Source organism: Plectrocnemia conspersa, unplaced genomic scaffold (genome assembly GCF_051122295.1).
Source record: "Plectrocnemia conspersa isolate PC_06_02 unplaced genomic scaffold, ASM5112229v1 ptg000005l, whole genome shotgun sequence".
Taxonomy (NCBI): Eukaryota; Metazoa; Arthropoda; class Insecta; order Trichoptera; family Polycentropodidae; genus Plectrocnemia; species Plectrocnemia conspersa.
The window spans coordinates 19,893,502-19,921,383 of record NW_028277169.1 but is presented as its reverse complement, the minus strand read 5'-3'; the positions used below and the strand labels follow the sequence as shown (position 1 = coordinate 19,921,383).

The following is a 27,882-nucleotide window of genomic DNA, read 5'->3' as shown; positions in this document are numbered from 1 at the left end:
ATATCGTGTTCTAAAACGCAATTATAAAAATGCGAATTGCTTTCTTTATTTATCGATCGCTAGGTTGAAAGAAGATAGCGTGCTAGATAGAGGCAAAGATTTTATCATTATTTTATTTTTCTCTCGCGATAAGAAGCGAAGCGCTAAATTACGAGTATGATCAATAATTTAATTCCGCGTATAATCTTCTCTGACGAGAAGCAGACAATGGGAAACCATCGAAGAAAGTTCCGATGTCTATATTTATTTCGAATATCCTAACATGATTACCGATCACAACAATGGCGTCGAAAAGCCCCAGCAAAGTGCGAACGCTCCGGTACGGGTATTTTGCGTCAGAAATCACCCAGAAATTTCGTAATAACTCGCGTCAAAAGTTAACTCTCCGGTTACGTAGGGCGAGAGTGGCCGAGATTGAAAAGTTTCGCCGCTGCTGCTTTTTTGCCTTTCCGCCCTCATCCCCTATGTCCCGACAAAGAACCGCTCACGGTAGCTAGAGGCAATGAGTGATAAAGTTGTAGCGTGCTTTCGGCCCGGCCTCCAATTTGGCGAGTTTCACCCCTGTCATAATTGAAACTAGGCGCACCTTTTAAATGTTTAATTTCTCGGTTCGATTTGGGAGAATGGAAAAATCACAGTTAATAAAATTAAATTATATAAACTTGAATCTCGAAATAGAACCATAGGCAAAGAAACCAGACTTTATCAAGTTAATTATGTATATGAGAGGGCGGAAGGGTAATCATTGTAAGAATATATTTATAAAAAAAAAAATTATTTAGTTGCGATTGAAATCTACATGTACTAGAATTAAATCATATTATTTAATTCTAGTATATGTATATTTTTTACTATTTGTTAATATTATCATTTATAAAGCTGGTATTAGATATTTACTGTAAATATAGTTGCCTTATATCATCGCTGCTTTAAAAATAAATACTTGTGGATTAAATATACATAGACATCAGTTAAGTTTAATTTCAGCATACTTTTTTACGTTTTAATATTAGTAGTGCGCAAATTATTTTCATTTCCTGCCTCCTATTTTGCTTTAAAAAATCGAATTTTCAACGTAGTTAAAGTGAAATTATTTGTTTGTTAGAGATCTAAATAAAACAGATAATTCTGTTTTTTTTTTATGCGTGTATGTAAAAATATTTTTTTAATGTATTATTTTATTTGTACTAATTAAATGTGAGGTATGCGATTGCAAAGCACAAAATGAAAATTTATATTAAAAATCACGAAAAACGTCACACGGCAAACTCATCGCGTGTTGATTGTCCGTCAGTCGTCAAGAAACTGAGAGAGTACGCGATCTGCAACGCGTCACTTGGGGGGACACTGTCAATTAGGGCGACAAATCATATTCTTATAATTAATTAAATAATTAACATAATTTAATACATATTAAAATATATATATATACAGATACGTACATACAATAATATAAGTAATATTTTTTAGAATATAATTAAAAACATTAAACAAAATCTAATATACCTACATAAGATATATGTATATATTTACTTATCATTTGTGCTTATTTAATCATAAAATATCACTTAAGCAGTTTGATTTTTTTATTCAAGAATTTAAGAAAGCTACCCGTTACCATAAAACACGGCTTAAGTCGGTAATTTTATTATAAATACCTACCTGATAAATGTTGATAGTGGGCCCTTACGTAAATTTTTTTATGTTTTGAGCCATGGAAACTACTGTGAGAACAAACTTTTGTAATTTCTAAAAATCGCATATTTTACGGTTATATATTTTAAATTAGATAGGATAGCTATGTATAAATATAATAACACAAAACTAGCGCTGATAAGTGTTTATCGTGGATTTTGCCCTTTACGCGATTTTTTTATGTCTTGAGACTTATAAATTACTGTGAGAACAATCTTTTGGAATTTCCAAAAATCGCATATTTTACCGTTATCTATTTTAAACTGGAGAGGGTAGTTAAATATAAATATAATAACCTAGAACTAGCGCTAATAAATGTTTGTCGTGGATTTTGCCCTTCACTCGAATTTTTTTTATATTTTGCGCCTTGGAAATTAGTGTGAGAATAAACTTTAGGAATTCACAAAAATCGCATATTTTACAGTTATCTATTTAAAACTAGATATGGTAGTTATATATAAAAATAAAAACCAATACCTAGCGACCAGTATGCTTTTGAATTTTGACTGAAAACGTTTGCAAAAAGTTTCGTTGCGTCTTTGAAAATTATTTTTGTCGTGGTTTTAAAACAGTGTCATTGTGTTTTTGGTTAAAAATTCAGTACAGCAAGAAAATAAGTATGTGTATTTTTATTAACATGAGGGTTATATTTTATGTGTTATTTATAGATAATTGTTTTTTATAGATCATTGTTGAGAACGACTAATTTGAGTTACCACAGTTTATGTTCTTCATAAATGGATAATTCAGGCATATTAAGTCAAAAAGACAAGGAAAAATATGTTTGGAATGGATATATTTATGAAGAGAATAGACCAAAGATTTTTTATAAAAGTTTTGAGGTAAAAATATCATAGAATATTTACGTGGTATTGCATATAATTATAATATGAGTTAATAATTTGAAAATAAAATTGTTTTTCATTTAGTATACTTTTTCGTTTTAATGTATATTTTAATAATATTTAAAATAAATCAAAGCGTGCAAGTTTTTTTTAATTTCTGTCGTCCAAATAACCATCGCCCAATTGACCGGAATCGCCCATTTGTCCGTCGCCCAATTGTCGCGTACCGACTGAGAGAGTACGCAATCTACTTCGCGTCGCTTGGGACTCTATATGGCTATCAAGGTTATGTTCTGTATATCCATATCACAAAAAATATAATTTTTGCTGATAAATTATTATTTCGCTATTTTACTTGTGCTTGATTTTTGCTAAATAAAACCGTATATTTTTTGCCAAATTAATTTCTTTAAATTTCGCGATCCCAAAAAAGTTTTCTAACTCCCGAAAAAATCCATAGTTAGCGCACCACTAGTTTATATCATTTTTAACATATAACTACATATATTAGAAGAAAATATTTTTTTAAAAGCACATTAGTTGATTTGTGTCTTAAAAATAAACTGTAATCCGAATATTTTTTTTAAATATAGTATTTTTTATAATAATGTTATTTTATATTGCTATTATAAAATAAATGGAAAACGGTTTTAATTTAGTAAAATAAAACTCAACTTGATCAAAATAATTCGTTACAGATCTAAGACTTAGCAATTAAATTTAATATTTTAATCATTGCGGTAAAAAATATTATGAAATAAGGTTTTAAAATATCCGTAAAAATAGTTTATCACAATAACATAAAAAAATAGATTTTTATAAAACTTAAAATAAATTATTTTCATATCTAGATATAATTTATAGTCAAAAGTGAATTTATTTTCCAGATTAAAATCAAATATTTCAATAATCATTGAATTTGGTCTCTAAAGTAAAATAAGTGTAGAATTATTGTTTATTGAATATTCCGACTAAATAGAAAAAGTTAGATAATTTATTCTATAATAAAATCAAAATAAATTTTGGCTCATTATTTATCTATTGTATTGCTTATAGTAAATACATAGCATTAAACGATGGCTACTGCTAAAATATAAAACAACGATTATTCAACTTGAACTGCAAATAAAAATTTGCACTTTAACTAGGTGCGGCTCTGATAACCCATAAAATTTGATTGTCAGAGAAAATTGGCAATTTCTTTTAACGTCATTCGAATAATCTAATATATATTTGAAATAGTCAAAAATGTACATTTGACTGCTTTCAATGCCTCTTTTGCGATTACTTCGCATTTATTTTATATTGCTTGTTTTTTATATTTTTATGTATATATTACATAAAATTATATTAAATGTTAAAAAATACGTATTACGCTGGGTATGTTATGAAGCAATCTATTTATTCGCTGAGCTAGAGACTGACGCAATATAATTTGTAAACAATCTCCCGTCGCCTTAACATATTACATAAAAATATACGAACCAGCGAATAGCTGGATTAAAAGCGTTTTCCGATTTGAGTTGGCAAATTTATTCGCGCCGTACTTTCCGGATAGCTCATCTCCACTCTGCGTTTCATGAATATTATATATGGAACTTTTTCAATCAAATTTATTATACACCGCATTACCGCGGATCCGTATGAAATTTAATCGGAGCGAAATATTTACGCCTTAAAAATAAATTTATATATTTAAGAAAATTAAAGTGAATTAAGGTTGGTAGCAGCAGGCGATTCTTGTTGCGAAAATTAATTAATTCAGCCTAATTGCTTCGCTGAGGTTCGAATTTTATTTTCGCCGGCTCTAAGTAGAGTAAATAAAAATAAATAAGTACTATAAATGCGCGCATAATAAAATATGGATATGGTACACAAAAGTACGCTTAAAATTTTTTTTCTACAATTGTACATTGCATAGTTATACAAATAAAAACCCAAATAAACAACGTGAGTCATCAAGCGCCAAAAATAATTGTCATTCAACTCAACATTGAACACAATTTATGTATTCAATAGAAATGGGTTACTGTTATCTAATCATATACGTTTTCTAATTTATTTTCACTTTCGTTTCTTTCAGTGAATATATATCGTTATTTTTACAAATCGACTTTGAACAGTTGCTTATACAGATGGTCGCTTTAACGTTAAAAAAATAAATAACTGATTTTGTATTAGATTTATATATAAAAATTCAAGCTGATTTTTTAATAGTAATAATTTTTGTATGCCTCTTAAAGGAAGCGATAGAGCGGAAAATGTAATTTGCTTTATAATAATATATTTTTAATTCATATAAATAATATTGCCTTAAATATTTAAATATATAAAATTAAAAATATTAAATTACTGTCTTTGTCTTAAATATTTACTACATATTGATTTTAATGATACATTAATCAAAAACGCGTTATAAGCGTTAAATAATGTAAAAATGGATGGTAGCCTTAAAACATATCACTTTTGAATACATATAATTTTCTTAAAAAAATAATAGTCGAATCTTGAATACGCACGAATGAGTGTGCAATGAGCACACTCGCAATTCTTAATATCCGCTGTAAGACATCTGTGTAAATATCAGTTAAGTCTTCCTTAGTGGAAATAATCCTACCCGGGTTTTCTTCCGAACCGTATCAAGGATTCTTGACAGGAAAGGAAAGCTTAAAGGACCCTCAGATCGATAGCCCCCTAGAACGATTGCGCTTATGCTCGATTAACACGGATGTATTTTACAGTCGAGATGAGATTTTGACAAGCACTAATCACGATAGATTACCATAAACGTTCACGATAGTTTAAAATATAATAATTGAATCTGAGTTTCGCTGTGAATATTTACGCTGGAGAAGTTCGGTAGAGAGTTCGTGAATAATTGAATTAAATTTGCATAGCGTTGCAGTTCGTAAATAGTTTATTTTGTTATGCCTTAAATGGGTACTATAAAATATAATCATGTAATATTTTTTGTAAGTAAAATTAAAAATGTGATTTGAGGCAAAATTTCATATAGAAGTCGTACTATAGTTTCGGATTCATGGAAGAAGAATAAAAAATAAATAATTCACAATATAGTACATAAGAAAAAATATTCTAATTTTTAAACATGTTTTATTATCAGTATTATTATGAATTTGTATCGTTAAACCTTATTACCAGTGATTAAAGGTAACACTAATAATAATACAGTAGTCTACAATGTAATTAATACTAATAATCATCTCGAATTTTTCATGGGAGCTTATTGAATGATATCTTAAAATTATTTTATACTTATTCTACATCGTTGCTTAGAAAAAATGCTGAAAATTCAATTTTAAATAATTTTTAATTAATTTATTAAAAATTCGATTATCTAGACTTAACAAAAAACTCAATGTGCCATCATCAATTAAATATGAAACATAATTATATTTTATTATCAATTTTGACTTATCAGTTTTTTTTAATTTAAATTTTATTGTGAATAGTGTTATATGAAATAATATAAATAGCTATTTGAAGGATTAAACTTAACCAAATATTTTTTTATCACGAATTTAATTTATATAGTATGTAAAACTGTAGCTGACTTTATTATTTGTTATTTACAAAAATACAGACACTTTTATAAGTACTAATAAAACATCAGATCACTGAAACATTGAGCAAATCTATTACATAAAATTTATATTAGAAAAAGCTACTAATAATAATAAAATTTTACATTTGTAAAAATAAGCTATTCATATTTTTTACGTCAAAAACTTATTAATGTACCTCAAAATTTGGTTGTAAGAAATGCAATATGGTAATAAATATTGGATTTCAACGAAAAATTAAAAAAAACAAATTTACGAATTTGCAAATATTTTGTAGTACACTTGTATTTATAATTTATTAAAATTATTAGTATATAATAATCTAAGATCTTAAAATTATAATAACTGATAAACGAAGCTTCGATATTTTAAATTTCGATTTTTATTAGCAAGGTCAATAATAAGGGATGCGAATCTAGGAAAGCTCTTGCCAAAACGGTGTTCAGCGGAATCTTACGTTAAGAAACTGGAACAAAATAATATAAAAAAAGCTACTATTAGCCAAAAAAATTTCAAAGTTCAGAAAATAGCCTATAACATAACTAATTTAAATTGAGGTTTTTGAACTGCAAGGAAAACTTATGTACCAAAAAAAAACTAAATTGACAAGGACTTTTCTAAAAGGTGGGTTAAAAATCCAAGTTGGTTTTTAACCCACAACTTTATGGAAAGAAAAATGGATAGATGCTTTACAATGCCTGACAAAATCAATCAATGGCCATAAAAAGGAGGCAGCAAAAAAGGCAAGAAAATTTTATTAAACATATTTTGGAGCTTAGCTCTAAAAAGGGTTTGCAGCCATTGCGACCCTAGGACCAATATTTAATCGAAAAAACGCGCTTACTACAAAAAATAAAATTTTATTACATATATAAACAATTATTAAAATTTGATTCATCTTCACATATGCCTGTAAAGAAATACTAATCCAAAATAAAGCGATAAAAATAATTTTAAATACACTGTTTTATACTAATTTAAAAAATCGTGATAACCTTAAAATATCAACAATCAAAGAACACTGTTATTTTTATACCAGAAAAAGTATAAAAATATTTTATGTTACCACACTCACCCAGTTACTAAGACTAGGATAGTAACAATCTGAAATTGAAATGTAAGCATAAAATGCTTACTAGTTAAAAACAACTTAGCAATAGTTCCATATCTTTAGCTAAATGTCCTTAAAATAAATTTAAATATATTGTTGTTTTTTTCTCTTGAACTTTTAAAAGTTTTTAAGTTTTTCCCTAAATTATAACATTAAACGTTTAATTTTATATTCTTATTTTCTTAACAAATTGTAAAAATGAAAGTGGTTTTAAACCAGTAACATGTATTGTATAAAATGTTATGTTTGTAAAATTAAATATGGGATTGAAAATAAATTATTAAGGTGATTATTAATTATAATAAATAAAAAGCAGAATATTCTGAGCTTATTAAAATTTCATTTAAAGTTATCCTCCCATTTATTTAAAATTATTTCTGTTTTTTGTCCATGAGCAAAATTATTTTTAAAACACACATTTTGCAATGAGAATTTACTGGAAACTAAAATGATTTTATTTTTAATAAATTTTGCTTTAATAAACTTGTTTTATAATTAGTACTGTAAATTTTAACATATTTAATCACTTAAATTTAAATTTATAATTAATTGTGATTTTATAAATATTAAAAAATGCAACAGTATTTTTATGTAAATAATTAAATCACGTAAAAAACACTATTGAATTTTTTTAATTTTAAAACGACTTTAATAACCAAGCCATGTTGAATTTTTTAATCACGTATCTTAATAAATTTCATGACATATACATATCTTAAAATACAATAAATACAGGTACGTATAAAATTGTTAATATAGTGATTGGTCTGCTACACTAAAGATTTTTAAAAGCACTACAGCCCGCAGAGGAAAATTTACTAGCATCGACGGATTGTTGATACCACCCTCAAGAAACAAAAATAAATAATCGTACTCCTTTTTTTAAAGATATATTAAAAATCCTTAAAATCTTCTTTAACAACTTCGCTGGGATTCCAAATAATGAAGCAACATTTGAGCAAACTAACCAATCGCTTAGAAAGTCATTAAAGTGACGCGAGACCCGCATAACGAATCCAAGCATCCTTACATTTTTATGGCTATAGCAGCAAGATGTTGATTACATAGGGTGTTAACACATTTTATAATACATGCTGGTTTTATTGTACATATTCTATTTTTTATATATTTTTTAAAATGTTTTTTTAATTATTATATATGTTTGTAAATAACAAATTGAAGCATAGGATATATTAATGACAAATATCTATAACTTTTATTCAAAAATAAACTATTGCTCAAATAAAACAGAAGTGGTACTCGCATTATATTAATAGCATTATAATTGATAACACATGTTCATACAAGCACGTTACAAAGTAGTATAACTAGAACCTAATATTATTTATTATTCAATCAATTTCACATTAGCAAAGAGGCGGTTCAGTAATCGAGCGCCGCTTATGGAACTCAGCCAACAAATTCCGATCACGTGCGACCATCGCACCTTTCCGATTGTCCAGCCTTACACAACTGTCTCCGAATTAGCCATTGGCTACCAGGCCAATGTCACCACCGTCAACGACCTTATCACACTCGGAATATCGATAATATGACCAGATAGAGACAATCAGATCTTATGTAATCGATTGTTTGAAAAAAAGCGGGGAGAATCAGATTCCAAAACTAGAGCACGAGTATAAAACGACTCCAAACTGTCACATATCAATCAGTGCATCGTTCACACTTGATAACAATCAATCAAGATGAAAGTATTGATAATATTGATCGCTTCGATTGTTCTTGTGGCAGCTGAGTCTCCAAGATCCAAGAGATTCAGATCTAATAAATTTGCAAGGCAAGAAGCAGCTCCGTATCAACCATCCGGATGGACGCCGTCAGGACAGCAATTCAAATTACCAGAAAGACAAACAGCAGCTAAGCAAACTTATGGATCACCTTTGACGAGCTATGGAACGCCTTCGCAAGCAGAGCCACCAGTAGAACCTGAATCGGAGAACATCGAAAGTGATAGTTCTAAAAAAAGTGAAAGATTGAAAGGTCCAAAGAGTGGAAAGGTTGTTTCCAAACCAGCCATAGTCACTCCAGTCTATTATATACTTCCACAAACACCTCTACAAAACTTAATATTTGCTCCCTCTTCACAAGGACTTCAGTATTTCGCCAATTTGCAAACTCAACCACTTCAATTTAGTTCGCCGATAGTTTATGCACCTCAAAACGTACAACAGTGGTAGTTGATCGTCCATTAAGAGCTAATTGCACATAAAACCAAATATGTATTTATTACATCATAACTATAGCTAAATTTTGTATTATAAATGTAATAATAAAATATTTTTATAAATTATTATGGTGTTATTTTTTACGTCAATCAATTTAATGTCTAATAAACGTAAAACGTCCTGAATGTATACACAATTAATCATGTCCAAACTTCTGATATAAATGATGTTTTTATGTTAAGGCAGTCAGTGGTTTCGTTTGTTCATTTATCAAGGTATGTACTTATGTTATATAAGTTGAGCTTTTATTAAATACATCACAGCAAATTTATTAGACATAAAATTTTAATAAAAAAAAAATTGGTAAGCTTTTTCAGATGATTTGTTCTACATTACCATGGTATGAGTAATGAAATTTAGATATTTTAATATGTGAAAATTTAATGTATGAAATACCAATCATAAAATATGTAATACTCGGTTATTTATATAATTTATTATTGTTGTATTTCATAAAAGCAAACAGAAAATAAAAGTAGTGTGAAATAACATATATGTTATAAATTAAAACATGTTTCAGCAATCATAATGAGCAAAGGTCGTCAAGTTCAAAAAATCAGAAACATTTTGCTTATCGGATTCGATAATGAACATTACATATGCACGTCAGACGCGGTGCATATATTTCCAGAAGACATTTTTGGGGGTCGAAATTCGAGATGGGACGTCAATTATGATTAGTATATAAGCACACAAGACCGATCAACCATCATCAGTTGCTTCAGCAATCACAATTAGCAAACAACAAACTAAAATGAAGTGCTTCATTATTTTATGTTTGATCATCGGATCAGTGGTGGCAGAGCCTCCTAGGTTTAGATCTTCTCGCTTGAGATCTAGATTCTTGGCTAGGCAAGAAACCGTTCCTGAGTCACCACCACCAGAAGCTGAAGCTACCACTGTTCCAGCCGAAGAAGCACCTTACCCACCAGCTGGCACTCCCTACCCTCCATCAGGATGGAAACCGACTGGACAGGCTTTTGAACTCCCAGCTCCCAAAGAAGAAGAACCAGATAATGCTTATGGAGCACCGGTGAACGCATATGGACCACCTACAAATGAATATGGACCACCAGCTGAAGAAGAGGTGACCACAGTCGAACCACTATCTGAAAATATCGATCAACCACCTTCAGAACAAAGCGCTAGATTCAGAAAGTTCCAGAAGAGCCAAAGACAAGTTCTCCAACGCCAAACTGACAATAGGAACTCCTTCTACATCTTATTGCCTGATTCAACTCTACAAAGAGTAGAAATAGCACCTACTGGAGCAAGGATCAACTCTAGAGTATCTGCTAGGATCTTGCAGGAAGTTCAACCTTTCAATGGCAGACTAGTGAGACGCTTTTAAAATGTAATAAAATCGAGCTACTACTTTCAACTGAGACGAATTACATCACATTATTTAATCTAGCTATTGTATTGATTACTTGCATAATTAAATTATATTTTTTTTAATATAAATACAATATATAAAAAAATATATTTCTAATTATTACATACCTTAATATATACTTATTCATATGCCTGCGGATGACACGTATAGCAGTAATCAAGAAAATGTCCGCATGTGAGAAAAAAGAGCGTGCGGTCCGCACGCCCTTTTCTCTCACTCACTCTCTTCACTTACATGCGAGTGATTGAAAAGGAAAAGATATCACAGTACGCGCCCTAGTAACATGGAAGATAAAATGCATTTAATACAATATATTATTTACTGTTTTTTATGTATAATTTATATTATAAGTCAATGAAAAATACTACGGAAAAACATGGGTTCGAACCTCATATAAAATCTAGTATTTTTTAACTTCTTTCTTGTTTTAGAGATCAAAATAAGTGTTACTTGATAATTGAAGTACATACGAGTACATATTATTATAATTTTAATTGATAATCAAAGACGAGGTTTTTTTAGATTTTCCTAGTCTTACGGATACATATGGTAATGACCTATTAAAAAATCAAACTATGTCGCTGAAAATGACATTTATTGATCGTGGATTGTAAATTTAGTATAATATATGAATAAAAATAAAGATGCAACTGATTTACTGGCTTTGATTTCAGTCTGACGTAATACTAAATTGTCACTAAATAAATATCCTGTATAATTTATTTATTTAAAAATAACATTGTATGTTATTAAAAATATAAAATATTTGCAAATACAACAGATATACAAGCAACTTCAGAGAGAGTAAAAAAATAAAGCTAATCCTCCATATTTTTCAATTTCAATGGTGTCAGTAAGAGAAAATTATTGATTATATAATTCTGATTGAGCATCACAGATGTGGTTTTTCTATATTTTCTTATTCTCACAAATAAATATTGTAATAAATTATAAAAACAAAACTAGGCTGTGCATAGTGACATATATTAATTTTAATATTTACACGCATCCCGCGAATTACGCGATAGATACGTTTTTCGTAAGCCCCGCGTAAATGGAAATCGCGTAAAAAAAGGCAAAGAATGCATACAAAATCATAAGATAAGTTCCATAAGATTTGAATCTGATGTCTCACTAGTCGTTTGTATGTGCAGATTGTTGAAATATATTGATATAAAATAAATAAATAAATAAATGCAGAATTTGATCAAGTCAGGAAGAGCTATTATTTTTATCAAAATGAACGGTTGAAATTCAACAATATACACCTTTAGATTTATTGACAAAATACAAGTAAGAGAGTGCCTACAATTTTAGCAAAGTCCTATGGAATATCTATGCAAAATTTTATTAAGATTATATAACTGATAAACATTCATAATTTTATGTATGTAATATATGTACATACATTATAAGATTTTGTATAAACTTTTCTTCTATAAGTAACTAAATAATTTTTTCATATTTATAAACTAATAATATAAGTGCTTGATATTATATAATCAAAGCACCTGTTGAAAAACTATATATATATAGTGTCAAATTTAAATTATATTTTATATACATATGTATATTTTTTTAACTTAATATATTTAATTTTAGAGTTTAATCGTTATATGATACTAAGTTATATTTTTTCACTATGAACTACGGATGTCAAGATTTATTTTAAATATGTTTTAAATGATTATATGTGTTTCATATATTTAAAATATTTTAATAAATAAATTTGCTTTTGAGGTACATATTTAAAAACATAAAAAAAATTTTACTTTTACAGTAAGAAATAATCAATATAAAAAGTTTTTTACAATAATTTGTATTTATATCTTTAAATAAAATCGCAATATTTTAACATATTCAATATTATTACAAATAATTAAAAGTACTTTAATTAGAATAATGTTAATAAACTATTTTATGTTATTAAATTTTAAAAATTGCTTTTTTACAAAGCATGTTTTATAGAGAATAACAGTGAAGCGAGATTCTCAAAACATATTTTAATTGAGATTCCTAAAACGTATTCAACATAAAAAACGTACACGGTCATTTTTGTTGGCATAAAAAATATTTTCAATGTCCAGACGCGCACATAAAAGGTCGTTTGTACCCTAATTGAAAGGCTCCATGCAAATTTCATTGTTTGATAGTCAAATTGTGTTTAATTGACATTTTAACAATACGTGCGCAAATGAACAATACGGATTAATTTATTTAATTAAACGCGGTGAAATTTCCCAATTTGATGTAAAGCATAAAGCTATGTTTATTAAATTATATAATGTATAAAAATAGTTATACTATTATATTTTAATAAAATTTAACTCAATTTATCATTTAAAAATTATGTAGTAAAAAAAAAGTATATTGCTAAAACATATTTGTATATAGTAGAGTATTTATATATGATAGTAAGAGTATAAAAATAATGTGTTGTGCTGAACTAAAGATAAATATTTTTAGATACGTGAAGATTGATCGCAAAACATTACAAAATAATATAGGTACAGTACATACTTTGATATTGAGCTATTGAGAAGTTATTCAAGGTATGCCAAAAAATCAGTATATATTTTTATCATATGAATTCACTTAGAACATATTAATTTTTTTTTTAACTATTTAGGAAAAGCATTAGCAACTATATTTTAAATATATAACTCTCAATTCCTTTAAATTATTTCCGTAAAAATCCTATATTTCACGTTCACTGACCCAATATTTAATATTCAATTCACGTTTATTCTGTTGCACTAGTTCGTGTATATAATACGTAATAAATATAACATACTGATCGATATTTTATAAGCAATAAATACATTAAAATATAAATATTTATAGATGATTTATTTTATAAATGTATATGTATATCTTATGCAATTTTAAAGCGAATGCAATTCAATTAATTTGCATACATTACAAGTCGATCATGTTCCTCTTTAATGGCTTGGAGCTAAAATTAGCCACATTGATTGGTTTATTAGCTCTGTTTTTGGTTTTAAAATTTCTCAACGCACCCGAATTGCTAGGTCAACCGTGCCAGGGTCGATAAATCAGAGACCTTTTGCTTATCGGATTCGCTAATGAGCATTACATATGCACGACAGACGCGATATATCTATTCCCAGAAGACTTTTTTGGGGGTCGAAATTCGACATGGGACGTCAATTAAGATTAGTATATAAGCACACAAGACCGATCAACCATCATCAGTTGCTTCAGCAATCACAATTAGCAAACAACAAACTAAAATGAAGTGCTTCATCATTTTGTGTTTGATCATCGGATCAGTGGTGGCTGAGCCTCCTAGGTTTAGATCTTCTCGCTTGAGATCTAGATTCTTGGCTAGGCAAGAAACCGTTCCTGAGTCACCACCACCAGAAGCTGAAGATACCACTGTTCCAGCCGAAGAAGCACCTTACCCACCAGCTGGCGCTCCCTACCCTCCATCAGGATGGAAACCGACTGGACAGGCTTTTGAACTCCCAGCTCCCAAAGAAGAACAACCAGATAATGCTTATGGAGCACCGGTAAACGCATATGGACCACCTACAAATGAATATGGACCACCCACAAACGAATATGGACCACCAGCTGAAGAAGATGTAACCACAGTCGAACCACTATCTGAAAACATCGATCAACCACCTTCAGAACAAAGCGCTAGATTCAGAAAGTTCCAGAAGAGTCAAAGACAAGTTCTCCAACGCCAAACTGACAACAGGAACTCCTTCTACATCTTATTGCCTGATTCAACTCTACAAAGAGTAGAAATCGCACCTACTGGAGCAAGGATCAACTCTAGAGTGTCTGCTAGAATCTTGCAGGAAGTTCAACCTTTCAATGGCAGATTAGTGAGACGCTTTTAAAATGTGATAAAATCGAGCTACTACTTTCAACTATGACGAATTACACCATATTATTTAATCTAACTATTATATTGATAACTTGCATAATTTAATTATATATTTTTTAATATAAATACAATATAAAAAAAAATATTTTTGAATAATACACACCTTAATATATATTTAACCCTATACCCGCGGATGACCTAAAAGTGTCATGAACCTTTGAGCCTTGTGATATGTTTTTTTTTGTATAATTTAAAGTTAAAAAACACTTTAATTTATTGAACTAATATTTAAATAACTTATGGTATACATAGGTGCTCCCCCACATGTTAGCAAATTTTGAAATAGCGCGCAAAAATATCAGCTGCGGTAAAAGGGTTAAGAACAACAAATACAATTGCCAAACCACGAACAAGTGTATTACATATCAGTAGTGGCTAAATCTCTCAGGTATAATTATTTTAATTTGAGAACTAGATTATTGGACTTAGACTCCACCACCAGAAGCTGAAATTACTACTATCGCTTTAGTATGAAAACTTGTGGAACAGCCGATTAAACTCCAGGTTTCTAAATAAGAAAAATCTGCAGCTTTAGTTAACGCTTTCGCTAGGGTTCTCAATCAAATATTCGAGTATTATATTATTCGAATTATTCATCAGATTTTCAACTATACGTATATACGAATAATTGATAAAATATTTGATTATACTATCTCGAATGAAATTTGAAACAATTTGTATATTTGAGCAACACAGGTAGTCGTTTTCTCTCTCAATATACCCTAGTAATTTATGCGCCTTTATTTTATTTCGAAATACGAAACAATGAGATGCTTATCCTCAACAAAAAAATATTATATTCCTATAATTCCTATTCGAATAAAATGTTTATTAGTCGTATCAACTATGACCAAAATTCGCAGAATTCGTTCCTTAAACAATTCTTACTTTCAAACGCTTATCACAAAAACGTTTCAAGACGCAAATATTTTATTTTGATCAGTTCAATAATTTGATTTTGGCTAATTTATTTCTAAATATTTAATTTATATGCAAATCCGCATAAAATAATTATTTAAAATATTTCTTAATTTTTGCTGAAATAATTCAATCGCAGTTGATATTAATTCTGGTGATTTAAAAAATCAGAAATGTCATCCTTGCTAAAATAATAAATTAGGCATTTTATTACTGACGCCCTTACTGATAAGTAGTCTGCATGTTTTATGCATATTTTATAAAATTGAAAAAGTTTATCAATTAAGAAATTAAATATCAAGCAATAATACATTTTTAAATAAATAAATTTTGTTCAGGAAATTAAATGATTTTTTCACTAATTGGTTCAATTAATTAAATTCGGTAAAAAAAAATGAAAAAAATCTATTTTTGATTCAATATTAAAATAGTTGCAAATTACGAATAATTAAGAACCCTAACTTACACCTACGAAGTAAGAGTACACCTAAAATAATTTCTGTTCGGTTATTAAACACATAAAGTTAGTCATAAATAAAACAATAACTATTTTTAACAACAATAATAATTAATATAAATATTATTGCTAGACTTACAGAAAAACATAGTAGCTTCAGAATATTGCTTTTCTGCGTCTAAAAATATTTATATAGTTAGGAAAAATGTAATAATGTAAGTTGTATTTTATAGAAAAATGATTCAGCAATTTAATTTATTAATACCATCATCTAATAAAAAAATCCCTTATTGCTTTTTGCGAAATACTTCTGATTGTAATGTTGTCATGAGGAAAATTAAAATTTATAGGGAGTAAGCAAATCCCCGAAGGAATTTTACGCCTTCTTAAATTTTTCTCGACTTTTATGATCAAATCGATATTCAATTAATAATATCTATTACACCTGCGATCACGTAATTAACATTGTAATTCATTATAAATATGAATTGGTACTAGATTGATTTTTCATTGTAAGTTAATTTTTATGTTTCAATCGCCACTTCCAAGAAAAACGAATTAAGGCCAAAGAGGGACACAATAATCTTAATCTTTTAATTTAATTTCAATTTTTCCGAAAGGACTTTCGACATAAGATAAAAAAGCAAAATCTCAAACTATTTTGAAAATATATGTTCCATCAAATGTGAGATGAAAAATTTCACTTTAAAACGTCCGAGCAGAGAGTAGAAAGCTTAATGGAGTGTTTGATCTTTCGTCTCGTGGAACGAATCAATATCCATAACCGAATCAATCTTCCCTATCTTTTTTATGACAGTTTCCGCGCGCCAGTGATATGGAACCATTGGCACGCGATAGTCGCTAAAATTTGCTAATAAACGATGACTTGCTTGAATTTCAATGAAGTTTTCATTTTATCAAAAGTATTTTACGAGAAATGTAAGAGTTATAGCTACATACATTATATATCATATAAGTCTAAAACATCGTGTGGATTAATATTATAAATACTTTTGTATACATATTTTTAATGTTCTGTTAAATATATGTAATTACATGACTGAATTAATTTAATCGGTTGAGCGATTTACACCTGTAGTTCGTTACTTAAAAGTTGTGTAATTTACCGGAACAAGAGCAGTATGTGTTATTAAATTGGTAATAGAAATGTATCTTCAATATATATATGAGAAATCATGATTACATTTAAAAATAGTATGGCTTTTGAAAGCCTTATACAACAAAATTAAATTTGCCTTATACAAAATAAAAAATAATATTTAATATTTCATTATATTTATTTATTTTTAACCCCCATATTTAAGATAATTGTACATATTCAGATTTGTATACTTGTGCGAAAACAGGTCCACTTAACTGCTGTACTCCTGTGCTTTGATATTTTGATGAATACTGTTGTCTGGTTGGATCAGATTGGACATTAAAAATCAATCTTTGAAGTCTTGAATTAGGCAAAAGGACATAAAAAGACCCCTGTTGGTTTTGCTCCTTTAAAGCTTGAGTTTGCGTGCCAGGTGGTGGTGTCGTTGTTTCTTCTTCTATTTGTGTAGTTTCTTCTACTGGTACTTGTGTATTAGGCGGTCCATATACTTCAGAAGGAGCTCCGTATTGCATATTCCTAGCTGGAAGTTCAAACTTGGCACCAGTTGGCTTCCATCCTGAAGGAGGGTAAGGTGCTTCAGCTTCTGTTTGTTTAGCAGATTTGCTTTTAAATCGTGGAGGCTCTGCATTAGCAATAGCCACCACAACTAAAAATACAGCAATTAAGAACTTCATCATGGTACTATGTCACTCTGACGACTAATATCAAACAATCTCACGAGCTTCTTTATATATTATTTTTGTATTTATCCTATTCCTAAAATGGACTATCATTGTATTGTTTATCTTTTTAAGACTTTTCAATGCTTGTATTAAATCCTGACATTGAAGACGTATACAGCAAAGTACGTGATACAATTTTCTTTCGCGGTTGTTTTTTTTACGTAAGATTTCTAGGTGTAGCACGTACTTAATTTAGGTCGATAATATCAGCGGTGTTTTTTCTTTGCTTCTTTTAGGGAATTCGATAAATTCAATATGTCGTAAAATTCCGTCTACCTTGCGCCGTATTTTTAATAAACGCTCCCCTCGAGATAAGAACGTGTGTTTCTTTTTTTTTTATTTTGATCAGGGATACGAAACCTTACGGTGTCGCGAAACACATGCCCTAATAGTGGTCATAGCTATAACACGGAAGATAACGCAACCCCGTGGGAGTGGAACAGAATTTAATTGAACGTTAGAACTTCAAACGGAATCCTAATGCGTGTTCCAATTTTTTGGACTGCGTGCCTTGAATTTGTGGTCACAAACTTCGGCGTTGTCACGTACCTTCGTCACGGTTTGTCCACGGAGCACGGAATGCGAAACACAGGTGTGGATTTGATGCATGCTATCTCTTTTGCACTTTTATTATTTTAATAATATCAAATTAAAGTAGGGAATATCTAGAATTATAATTAGTGAAGTTATAGATGACAGTAAATAATTTAATAAAATATATTACCATCATTAGATTTCAATAACTATTTTTTATAAACATGATATATACATGAACAAATCCTTATAGTATATATTTACAAAAAATAAAAGGGGTGAAAAGTTATACTAAGCTTTTTGACAAATCTATGTACAACTTTGTCGTATTTTTTAAAGATACTTCAGAGAAATTATTAGTATACATACGTCTATATATTATCATTTTATGTTTCATTTTACATTATGTTAAATAATCATTTCACAGAAATATTCCATTTCAATCGAATATTTCTGTGTAATGATTATTTAACAAAATAATATTTAACAGAATTTTAGTAGTTAATAATTTCAGATATAAAATATTTTTAATCACATGTACAAAATTTTATAATTAAAAGGTCATTTTAACTGTTTCAAATTTGGGTTAGATCTGGTATTTCACACAACAATGGAAGAGAAATCTCATGACCAAATAATCGCTTTAATAATTAAAAATATTACAAGGACCTCCTTATAGAACTTTAATAATCCATAACTACGACGGATAAACTACTCTTTGTTTGGAAAAGACGCGTGCTAAACAATACATTCTACTCTGCGAATAAAATTATTGTTAATCTAATTTTTAGACTGATCGCCGAGTGACCATCTTTACCGTTTCTATTTTAAAGCGTGAACACAGTTCGTGGATGTGTCAAAAAAAGTGATGCAATTGGCTCGCAAACATCCTCATCTACGTTCGCCAAAGCTGTTTCAAACCAGCGTTATAAAAAGTGATACTTGGGCACAATGTCACAGTAGCAGAGATGAGCCATAAGAACGCACTGACACAAGAAACATTTGCCAATCATAAAATCAAGAATTTGGTTATACATTCTAGAGAGGCACGAACATCACTTTTTTAAGGACGATAAACTAAACGATATGATACATCATACGACCATAACAACTAATTGATCAAAATAAACCATCTTTATATTCGTTAAATCTACTCGTAAGGAACACTAGATTCTAGAGAAAGACCAACGTAAGTTCTTGAAGGATTTGACAACTATCACAAACCCGGCGATATTCTCCACCACATTAAAAAATCTGGATGCTCTTGCAATTGACATTGCCGCCCGGCAATGAAACCTAGTTTATATCTATATGTTGGTACACCAATAAAAAAAGCAGGCAAAATAACATTACACGCTCCCAAAACATATTTTTTTGCTATTTTTATAATATAGCATTTAAATAAACATATTTAAATTATATGTATCTAAATATATTTAGAAAAAACTAATTTAAATAATATATATTTATATTTTAGATAATATTTTTCATAATACTATTTATACGTTTTGTAAGTAAAATAATAAAAAAAAATATTAATACAGCTAATGGTATTTTAAATATTTTTTTAAAATAAAATTTAGAATACGTGAATGGAATAAGGAATTTACTTTAGTGGCAATTTTATATATTTATATTATTAAAAATATATGCATATGTATGGACGCTTTTATTCATAATATGATAGTATAATAACTTATGCATAATCAAAAATTTGGCATTAACATGGGTGAAAAATATTCAGGCTTCTCATTGATAAAATAATCTATCAAACTATCTATCAAAAAAAAATTTTAATGCACTTCATAAGATTTTCGCTCAGAAGAGAAAATAAATAAAATTAGTGAGTTCCTCTTATTAAGATCATGGTTTCTAAAACCAAAGATATGATTATTTTAAATCATAAGTAAATAGCAATTTTACTGTAGTAGAACAAATATTAAGCAATAATAACAAATATATTTACATTTTTTTAATTCAGTTATTATGTTTTCAATTTTTTTTTCAGTTAAAGTATAATTTGTTTGTTATGAATGTAAAATATGCATTTTAATGTATAAATAGTACTTATATTTCACATAGTAATTACAAAATTTTAACATTACATATAATATTATAAAAAATTTTTGATTTTAATATATATATACAATTCTTTAAAACAAATTAATCGAAATATATTACTTCTTCCACTTTCATAATAAGCGACTCACATAATTAAGTTATATTGGTAGTAAAAAATATTTAATAATATAAATATTATATTGTCAGATTCCTTAACCACTCCTTTCTAATGCTTCCTCCACACTCTCTGGAAGTAGGCCATGGTTGGGCAAGGACGGAAAATATAATGTGTTAATTCGGGGCTACTTCGGTCGAGCTCGGGTCTGCCCGCTCTAATGTCTCGGCGACCTCGACCATATTCGGTAGACCTTTGGATCGGTAACTTCCAGAGAGTGTAGAGGAAGCATAAGGTTCACAATTGGTAGAATTAACGTGCATTCCTAATCATAAAAAGGTTAGTTTAACTTGTGATATAGCGTTTTAACGATTAAATAAAAAATGTGTTTTTTTCGGGAAAATGCAACACAACCGCGGGAAACCTTTTATCGGATTAAGTCATAAATAAAAAAAGATTTATATATTCGCCGCCTTGGGGAAAGATAATTCGTGCATTTGGGTTTATCTTTGGAACGGCTAATTCTGACCAGCCTTAGCAGCCAACGGCAATTCGTATTTAAAAAAACTCGCCACCCTTCTTTAATTACTCATCCTATATGAAAAAGGGGCGAACAACAAAATCTATTATCGATATAAATACTAGAACATCTACGTTCACATAGGAAAACATCAGAGCTTTAAGAGCTTGGACTTTTACTAAAAGGAGGCCGACTCAACTTTAAACCAACGAAGATCGCAGCAGCCGCCGCTTCTCTCTTCGCATCTACTGATCTAGCTCGACGTCCGGATTTAAGAGAGAATCGTCTTTGAAGACACATGCAGTCTACAAACGCACCTACGGATACCACAAGTGTTGCGCAAAAAAATAAATAACAACCATCATCCATCCTAATTAAATGAACAGATCTGACTCAAAGTTCAAGATAATATATTATGAGGAATTATTGCGAATAGTTTCATAACAAATATTATTTTATAGCAAAGATCTAGTTCAAACATTTCTCTTTAGCAATTAAAATAATAAGACGTGATTTTCCTTGGCATCATAAAAATCATTATTTTTATAAAAAAAAATCATTTGAATATATAACTGAGTTATAACGAAATATTTTCATTAAAATTCAACGGTAAAAAAGCTTACTATTTCACTGAATACTAAGAATATGCCATTATTAAAGTTAAACGATAGAAAATATATTAAATTTTCAACCATGAAAATTGGCCAATTCGCATGCAATGGCTCAATATAAAAATACATTTCTCAAAACTTGTTAGAAGCCTAGCTGAAAAGTGAAACGTAGCGTGATTTTAATATACTAATATTTTAGCGAATTACGTAAAAAAACAGGCTTTTTTACAGTATCAAGTTTTCGCAAAGGGCAATTTATAACAGGGACGTATAACAATACAAAAATTAAGAAAGAAGGGAAAAGCAGACATCGGACACTTTTTTAAACTCTCGCCGAAAAGATAGAGGGTAAAGTGGGTGAGGGGGTAGGAGACGAGGGGGAAGCCTGGGTTCATTGTCATATAAATGTCAAGAGAAATTATGCAGCTCCTGTCTCCCGTTTCCTCTCCGGTTTTATACACGTCATAAATAAAGAAGTTCGCGAACGCGCGAGTGCGAATAATGAAAATGAGAAAGTAATTTCTTTCGGATATTTTATATTAAGTGAGTGTTTATTATCTTGCGAGCGGTTCTCTTTTTCAATTAAACGTGTTCTTGTTAAAGCGTTTTAAAGCCTAAGATATAATGACACGTTATAGTACATAAACAGTGGCAGAGCTTCAATTTTTTTCTCACTAAATAGTGCTTATTATTATTTTAAAATCGACATTTAAAAGTAAATTAAAGCTAAAAATAATTTAAAAACATACGTTGCATCAATTCCCATTAAGTGTGGGATTATTTGTATTTTTTTCTTTCCCAAAAACAATTTACATCTTTGAAAAGGGTCGAGGGCAAGTCGCGGAACTGAAGATTCCGTGAGGTACGTGTCTGTGAATAGCTAAAGACGTCGTTGAAGTACAACAATAGGGCCTTGTCAGGTTACACACGATTTATTGTTTTGTATCACCTGTAAATTCGCGTGGCAAAACTTTACACGCACGTCGGATTACGTTTCAGGAAACTTCTGCTAGAAATCAAAGCTACATTTATTACATCGCTTAAGACTACATAAGAAGCATGCCATCTGATATGTTTTGTTTCACACGTAGGATGCACGAGCAAACAAAGAAATTCAGTTTCCTAAAAACCATCCTAATATAAACGTTATAATATTTTTTAATAATCAAAATAAGACTTACTGAATTTCGTAAGTCTTATTATGAAGTATTTGTCTCTCGAAAATTAATTATATTTGTAACTTGAGTAGTTACTTGTCAGTATCTTAAAAAAATAACTGTTCAAATATTGTTCACTTATATTTTTGATTGTTCCTTTTACACTGACATAGTTGCAATCACTTAATATATAAATGCACAGACCATGAAGCACCGGAATTTATTTTGTATCCTCTATAGAATTTTGATATTAGATTTGAAGGTCACACATATAGAGATATTATCATTTTGTTTTTTAATCATAAGCCAGAATTTGCTCTTGTGAGCCAGTACAGCCTATAAAGACTTAGATGTTTCTTTTTATTACATATATATATTTTCCAGGTCAGTCTTCTGTAGAGATAAATTCCAAAATATTTCCAAGAGTTATCTTGTGGTATCCATTTACGTTAAATGATACTGAAAGTTCAGTGTAAATGTAACATGGATTGATTTAGTTACATTAGCTCTGATACGCCATTTAGAGAGCCAAGCTTGGACATTTGAGAGATTATCTTGCAGTCTCTTTGCTGCTATTTTTGGGTCATTATGGTGGTATTGCCGGAAATGCATCAAATCTTGTTAAGATTGTCTAAGAAATAACTATCGGGTGTTTACAATTGATCCTAGATATATGATTTTGTATACTTTTCTATATATTATTATGATTTCGTAAATTCTTAGAGAAAAACTACTGTTTATTTTTTCAGATTTGCACAATCGGAGCGACTTCAGATCACTACATAATCCGAATACGCACATATTTAGGTTGAATTAGAATCAATACAACCCCTGATATTGAGTTTGCGGTTATCGCCTCAAGCATTAGATTAAATATCATGATGGACAACGCGTCTCCTTGCTTAACCCTAGATTTAATTTCAAAACACTCGGAGATCTCATTTTCCATATTATCAGATAGAGAAAGGCTATCTGTTCCAATTTACTGATAAATAGAGACATTCTGCCTTTTGTATCGATCTCAAATAAATAAAATAATATGCGGCATATATTTAGCATATATTTTTTAATAAGAGCATATATAGTGTATAACACCCAGAATTGTATGACATTGGCGAAGCACAGAAATCGCATGTCGCCAAATTGAAATCGCAACTGCATAGGAATATTCACAGAGAGCGGCTTGCCTCGTCTGGCATGATATTATTAGTCATCGCCTAGAGAATCTCCCCCGAGCCTTTCTTGTACGCCAGACCTACTACCAGTCTGCGGTGAGCTTCCGGAATGGGGAAAAATTACTTTCCAGTTGCATGCAATACATCACGAGAGCTTGTCATTAATCCGCTGGAGCGTTGTTGGGCTTTCCCCGAAGGAGTTAGCTCCTCGGCTCCCAAAGGCTTCCGAATCCTCCTAGAATTTTTTATTCTGAAAGAAGCATTTTTCGATATGTTTATACGCATTTTACGGCCGAAAGCGTCGCGTTTATTTTTCTCCACACATCCAGCGCCGGCTAATGGCACCTTTAAAATGTTTTACGTGAAAATAAAATATTCAACGCGCGCGTTGTTAGAAAGAGTGATTTTTTTGTATGCCTCGGAAGCAGTGGATTTTGCAAATATGCCAAGTGCGCTTGCGAGATTCGCCTTTGGAAATGGCTCGATTTTATACGCACGACAAGAAAAGAAAAATACTCGCGATATGGATGTAAGAAATGTGTAAGTGAAATTCGTGCGTAAATCGAGATATAAAGGAATGTACAGAACAATGATAATAAAGTGGTTCGCGCGTATAATGTGTATTATAAATACGGGAAGAATTTATTTATCAATACAATTTTCGAATTAAACGAAAATATATTCAACAGCACGAAAATTGCTCTTTATCAATTTAAATTACTATTGGTCAATTCAAGTCAGTTATTAAGATTATAATATACGCTCATTCCTCGATTTATGCGGTAGATATGTTTCAGAATATATCGGGTCAATCATGGCGTAAAGCTAAATTTGTAATGAAACAATCAAATAGTATTTGCGTTTACTTTTTACTGTTCCTTTAAATGTTTTAGTGAGAAAGTAAACAAGCTAAGTCTTTAGCGACACGCGTGCACTCACAAAAACAACTCAAGAAATACTGCATGGGCAGTGTGAGAAGTTACATATGTAGGTCAAGTGCGAGTAAGCTCGTTTGATTTAAAATATCTATCTAATATATAAAAATTATTTTTCCTGACCGCGTAAAACGAGTGTAAGTTTAACTAATAATTTACAACCGAGCTTCGTTCCAAATATAGATATCATTAGATTATTTTTTACGCTTTGCCTTTTAATTTTTTTATTACACATATTACTATCATAACTTGACAGGTTCCTATAATGTATTATGTTTTTTCTTAAATTATTTCAAACATACGCTTATACCAGAAAATAATAAAAAAATATGGCGAACCCCTATAAAATAGATGAGCATCAATCCACATAAACTTTTTCAGCTTTTATGGCTATATCCGAAAACATCATTGTTTTCCGCAAGCTCGTTGAAAAGCTGGATGTTTCGTGCAAGAGGAGCGTTCGTATCCGCGACAAGTAAGAATAAGGGTTGCGATCGCAACTTTCAATGGCACTTTAAAGTCGCAAGCAATGATGAATTGTTGACATCGCCCATAAGAAACTTTGAAAAAATAAATTAATCATTGAGTAGAGGAGAATGCAATAAATTAGCTAGGATACAACTACGGTTACGACGTGTAATCTCTCTTGAAACGATATATGAGAAATTTTCTTTGAATTTTTTCTAGCAAAAATGAGTTCTTTGCTTCTCTTTCATCCCAAACAATGAAGCCATATTCAAAAACGTCACAAACTACCGTATTATACGAAACGCAAATCAGCAATAAATTGTTAAAGCAACATGCGCTCCGTATAACGAAGACAAGCATACTCGATGCTTTGCTCGAACTTATTCTCAAGTCATCTATGGAAGTAATCCTGCCTAAAACACCTTCACCTAGATTGCAAAATAATTTTGCCAGACAAGAGAATCTGAAAAATGTAACAACGTGACACTTGGTTATGCTGAAAAGTAGACAATAATTGTCAACCTTAAATTCTAATAAAATTCGAATTAGCTCTTTAAAAAAAATACCTGAAGTCAATATGGAGGAAGTCAATCAACAATTATTATCGATTGACTACCTCCATATTGACTCCCGTGTCTTTTTTTTAAGAGCTAATTCGAATTTGTCCGAATACTTTAAAATACTTGTCAGGTTATCAACATATAGTAAATATTTCAGTTTCTTAATTGTCATTAATAATGAGCAAATAGAGCAAAGGACTTAATTGTATCTCTATGGTATTCTAGAATAATCAAAATGCACATTGGCGCGACATTTTAACGCTTTTAAAAAAGTATATAAGACATGTTTCCTTAATAGTAAATTGATTACGACTTTAGAAAATCATTTTTAGTATACTCTATTGCTCGCGTGTCTCATTTCCTAAGGAAACGTTGATCGAACACACCGTAAATTCTCTCATAAAGAGCGGTAAGGGTTGCACCTAGGTTATTGCACTTATAGACTGGCTTCCAATTGCATTTTGGCAACATGCTATTAGATATATAAGTCAAAATTTTAATTGTAGTATATACATAACTCTTTTTTAATTTGTCACACTGAAAATATTTTCTGACAATAATTTGTTTTAACTATTACATATTACTATTGATTTCAATTTTATGTTTAGACCCTTTAGATGCTAAATATTTTTAATATTTGTATTTGTATAGATAAAACCAGGAAAATTGTTGCATTATTTTTTTTCTATGTTCTCTATCTATTAATTTTTATTAAATGATTGTCAAAAACATTTATATATTTCTGTTTTCTTTTCCCCTTATTTTATCCCTTTTAACTTTTCAAAATACAATTCTCTATGTGAATAAGAATACAGCAAAGAATGACTATTGACCTATAAAAAAATCACAATTATATCTTAAACTTTTTTTTAGTGGATAATTGACACATTTCCTGACATTTATGAAATTTAATTCCGCGCGTAAAGGGTTTTAAAACAGTAAATAAATTCAAGTTATGTTTTATTTCGTAATTTTAAACAAATTTATCTCTGATAAAGCGTTAAATATAATAAGTAGATTTTTTAATATTGATTTATCTGTAACACTCAATAGCTACTTAAGAAAATATTTTATTCTGAGATTTGCCGAGAAAAAAGTTTTAGAAACACTAAAAAATTAATAATAAATAATTAATGTTTGTAATAAATTTAATTAAAACATTAATAATAACCTATTCTCACATTTAATTCGAAAAAATTAATTCAACATCTATTACACATTAAAATAACATATATTATAAAATTTAAAAGCTTGGATCCATTTATAAAAATGTTGAATCCCAAAAATAACAGTTATTTATTTAATTTCTAAATATGGGTAAATGGTTCTCTAAATAATGAGAAAAAACTGGGTTACACAAGCATAAATATGACTTATTTAATATACACAAGGAAGTAAAAGTGATTCGGAAGATAATAAAACATTTTACTTTGATAAAAAGTTAACCAGATGAAAGCAATAAATAATATTATTATTATCCTAAGTCCGTCAATTATATGGGAAGAAATAAAGCTTAAATCTTAAATGATACATGTCCTGATAAAATACCTATCTAAATATTAAAATTATTAAAAACATAAAACTTTTGATTTCAGTTATATTTATTGCAATTTAAATAATTAATATTATGGTACATTTTACCAAGGCATGTGTTTAAAATTGTATTACCTCTAATTTAATTATTTATCTACAAATTCATGGAATATAAATTACCTCTATAAGTCCGTCGA

At 29.5% G+C, this 27,882-nt stretch overlaps 4 protein-coding genes across 4 annotated transcripts in view; 3 read left to right on the top strand and 1 right to left on the bottom strand.

Annotated features, from left to right (window-relative positions):
• The window catches only part of gogo (thrombospondin-1 like protein golden goal), a 141,434-nt gene that overhangs the window by 89,924 nt on the left and 23,628 nt on the right, over positions 1-27,882 (bottom strand). The gene's annotated exons all lie outside the window — the stretch shown is intronic.
• Positions 8,840-9,546, top strand: LOC148235072 (uncharacterized). The gene has a single exon (XM_088186233.1). It carries the CDS (start codon positions 8,942-8,944, stop codon positions 9,431-9,433), a length of 492 nt encoding a protein of 163 aa, XP_088042359.1. The 5' UTR covers positions 8,840-8,941; the 3' UTR covers positions 9,434-9,546.
• LOC148235071 (uncharacterized) lies at positions 10,210-11,478 on the top strand. Its single transcript, XM_088186032.1, has one exon. It carries the CDS (start codon positions 10,236-10,238, stop codon positions 10,830-10,832), a length of 597 nt encoding a protein of 198 aa, XP_088042158.1. The 5' UTR covers positions 10,210-10,235; the 3' UTR covers positions 10,833-11,478.
• On the top strand, positions 14,096-14,865 carry LOC148235070 (uncharacterized). Its single transcript, XM_088185845.1, has one exon. It carries the CDS (start codon positions 14,132-14,134, stop codon positions 14,747-14,749), a length of 618 nt encoding a protein of 205 aa, XP_088041971.1. The 5' UTR covers positions 14,096-14,131; the 3' UTR covers positions 14,750-14,865.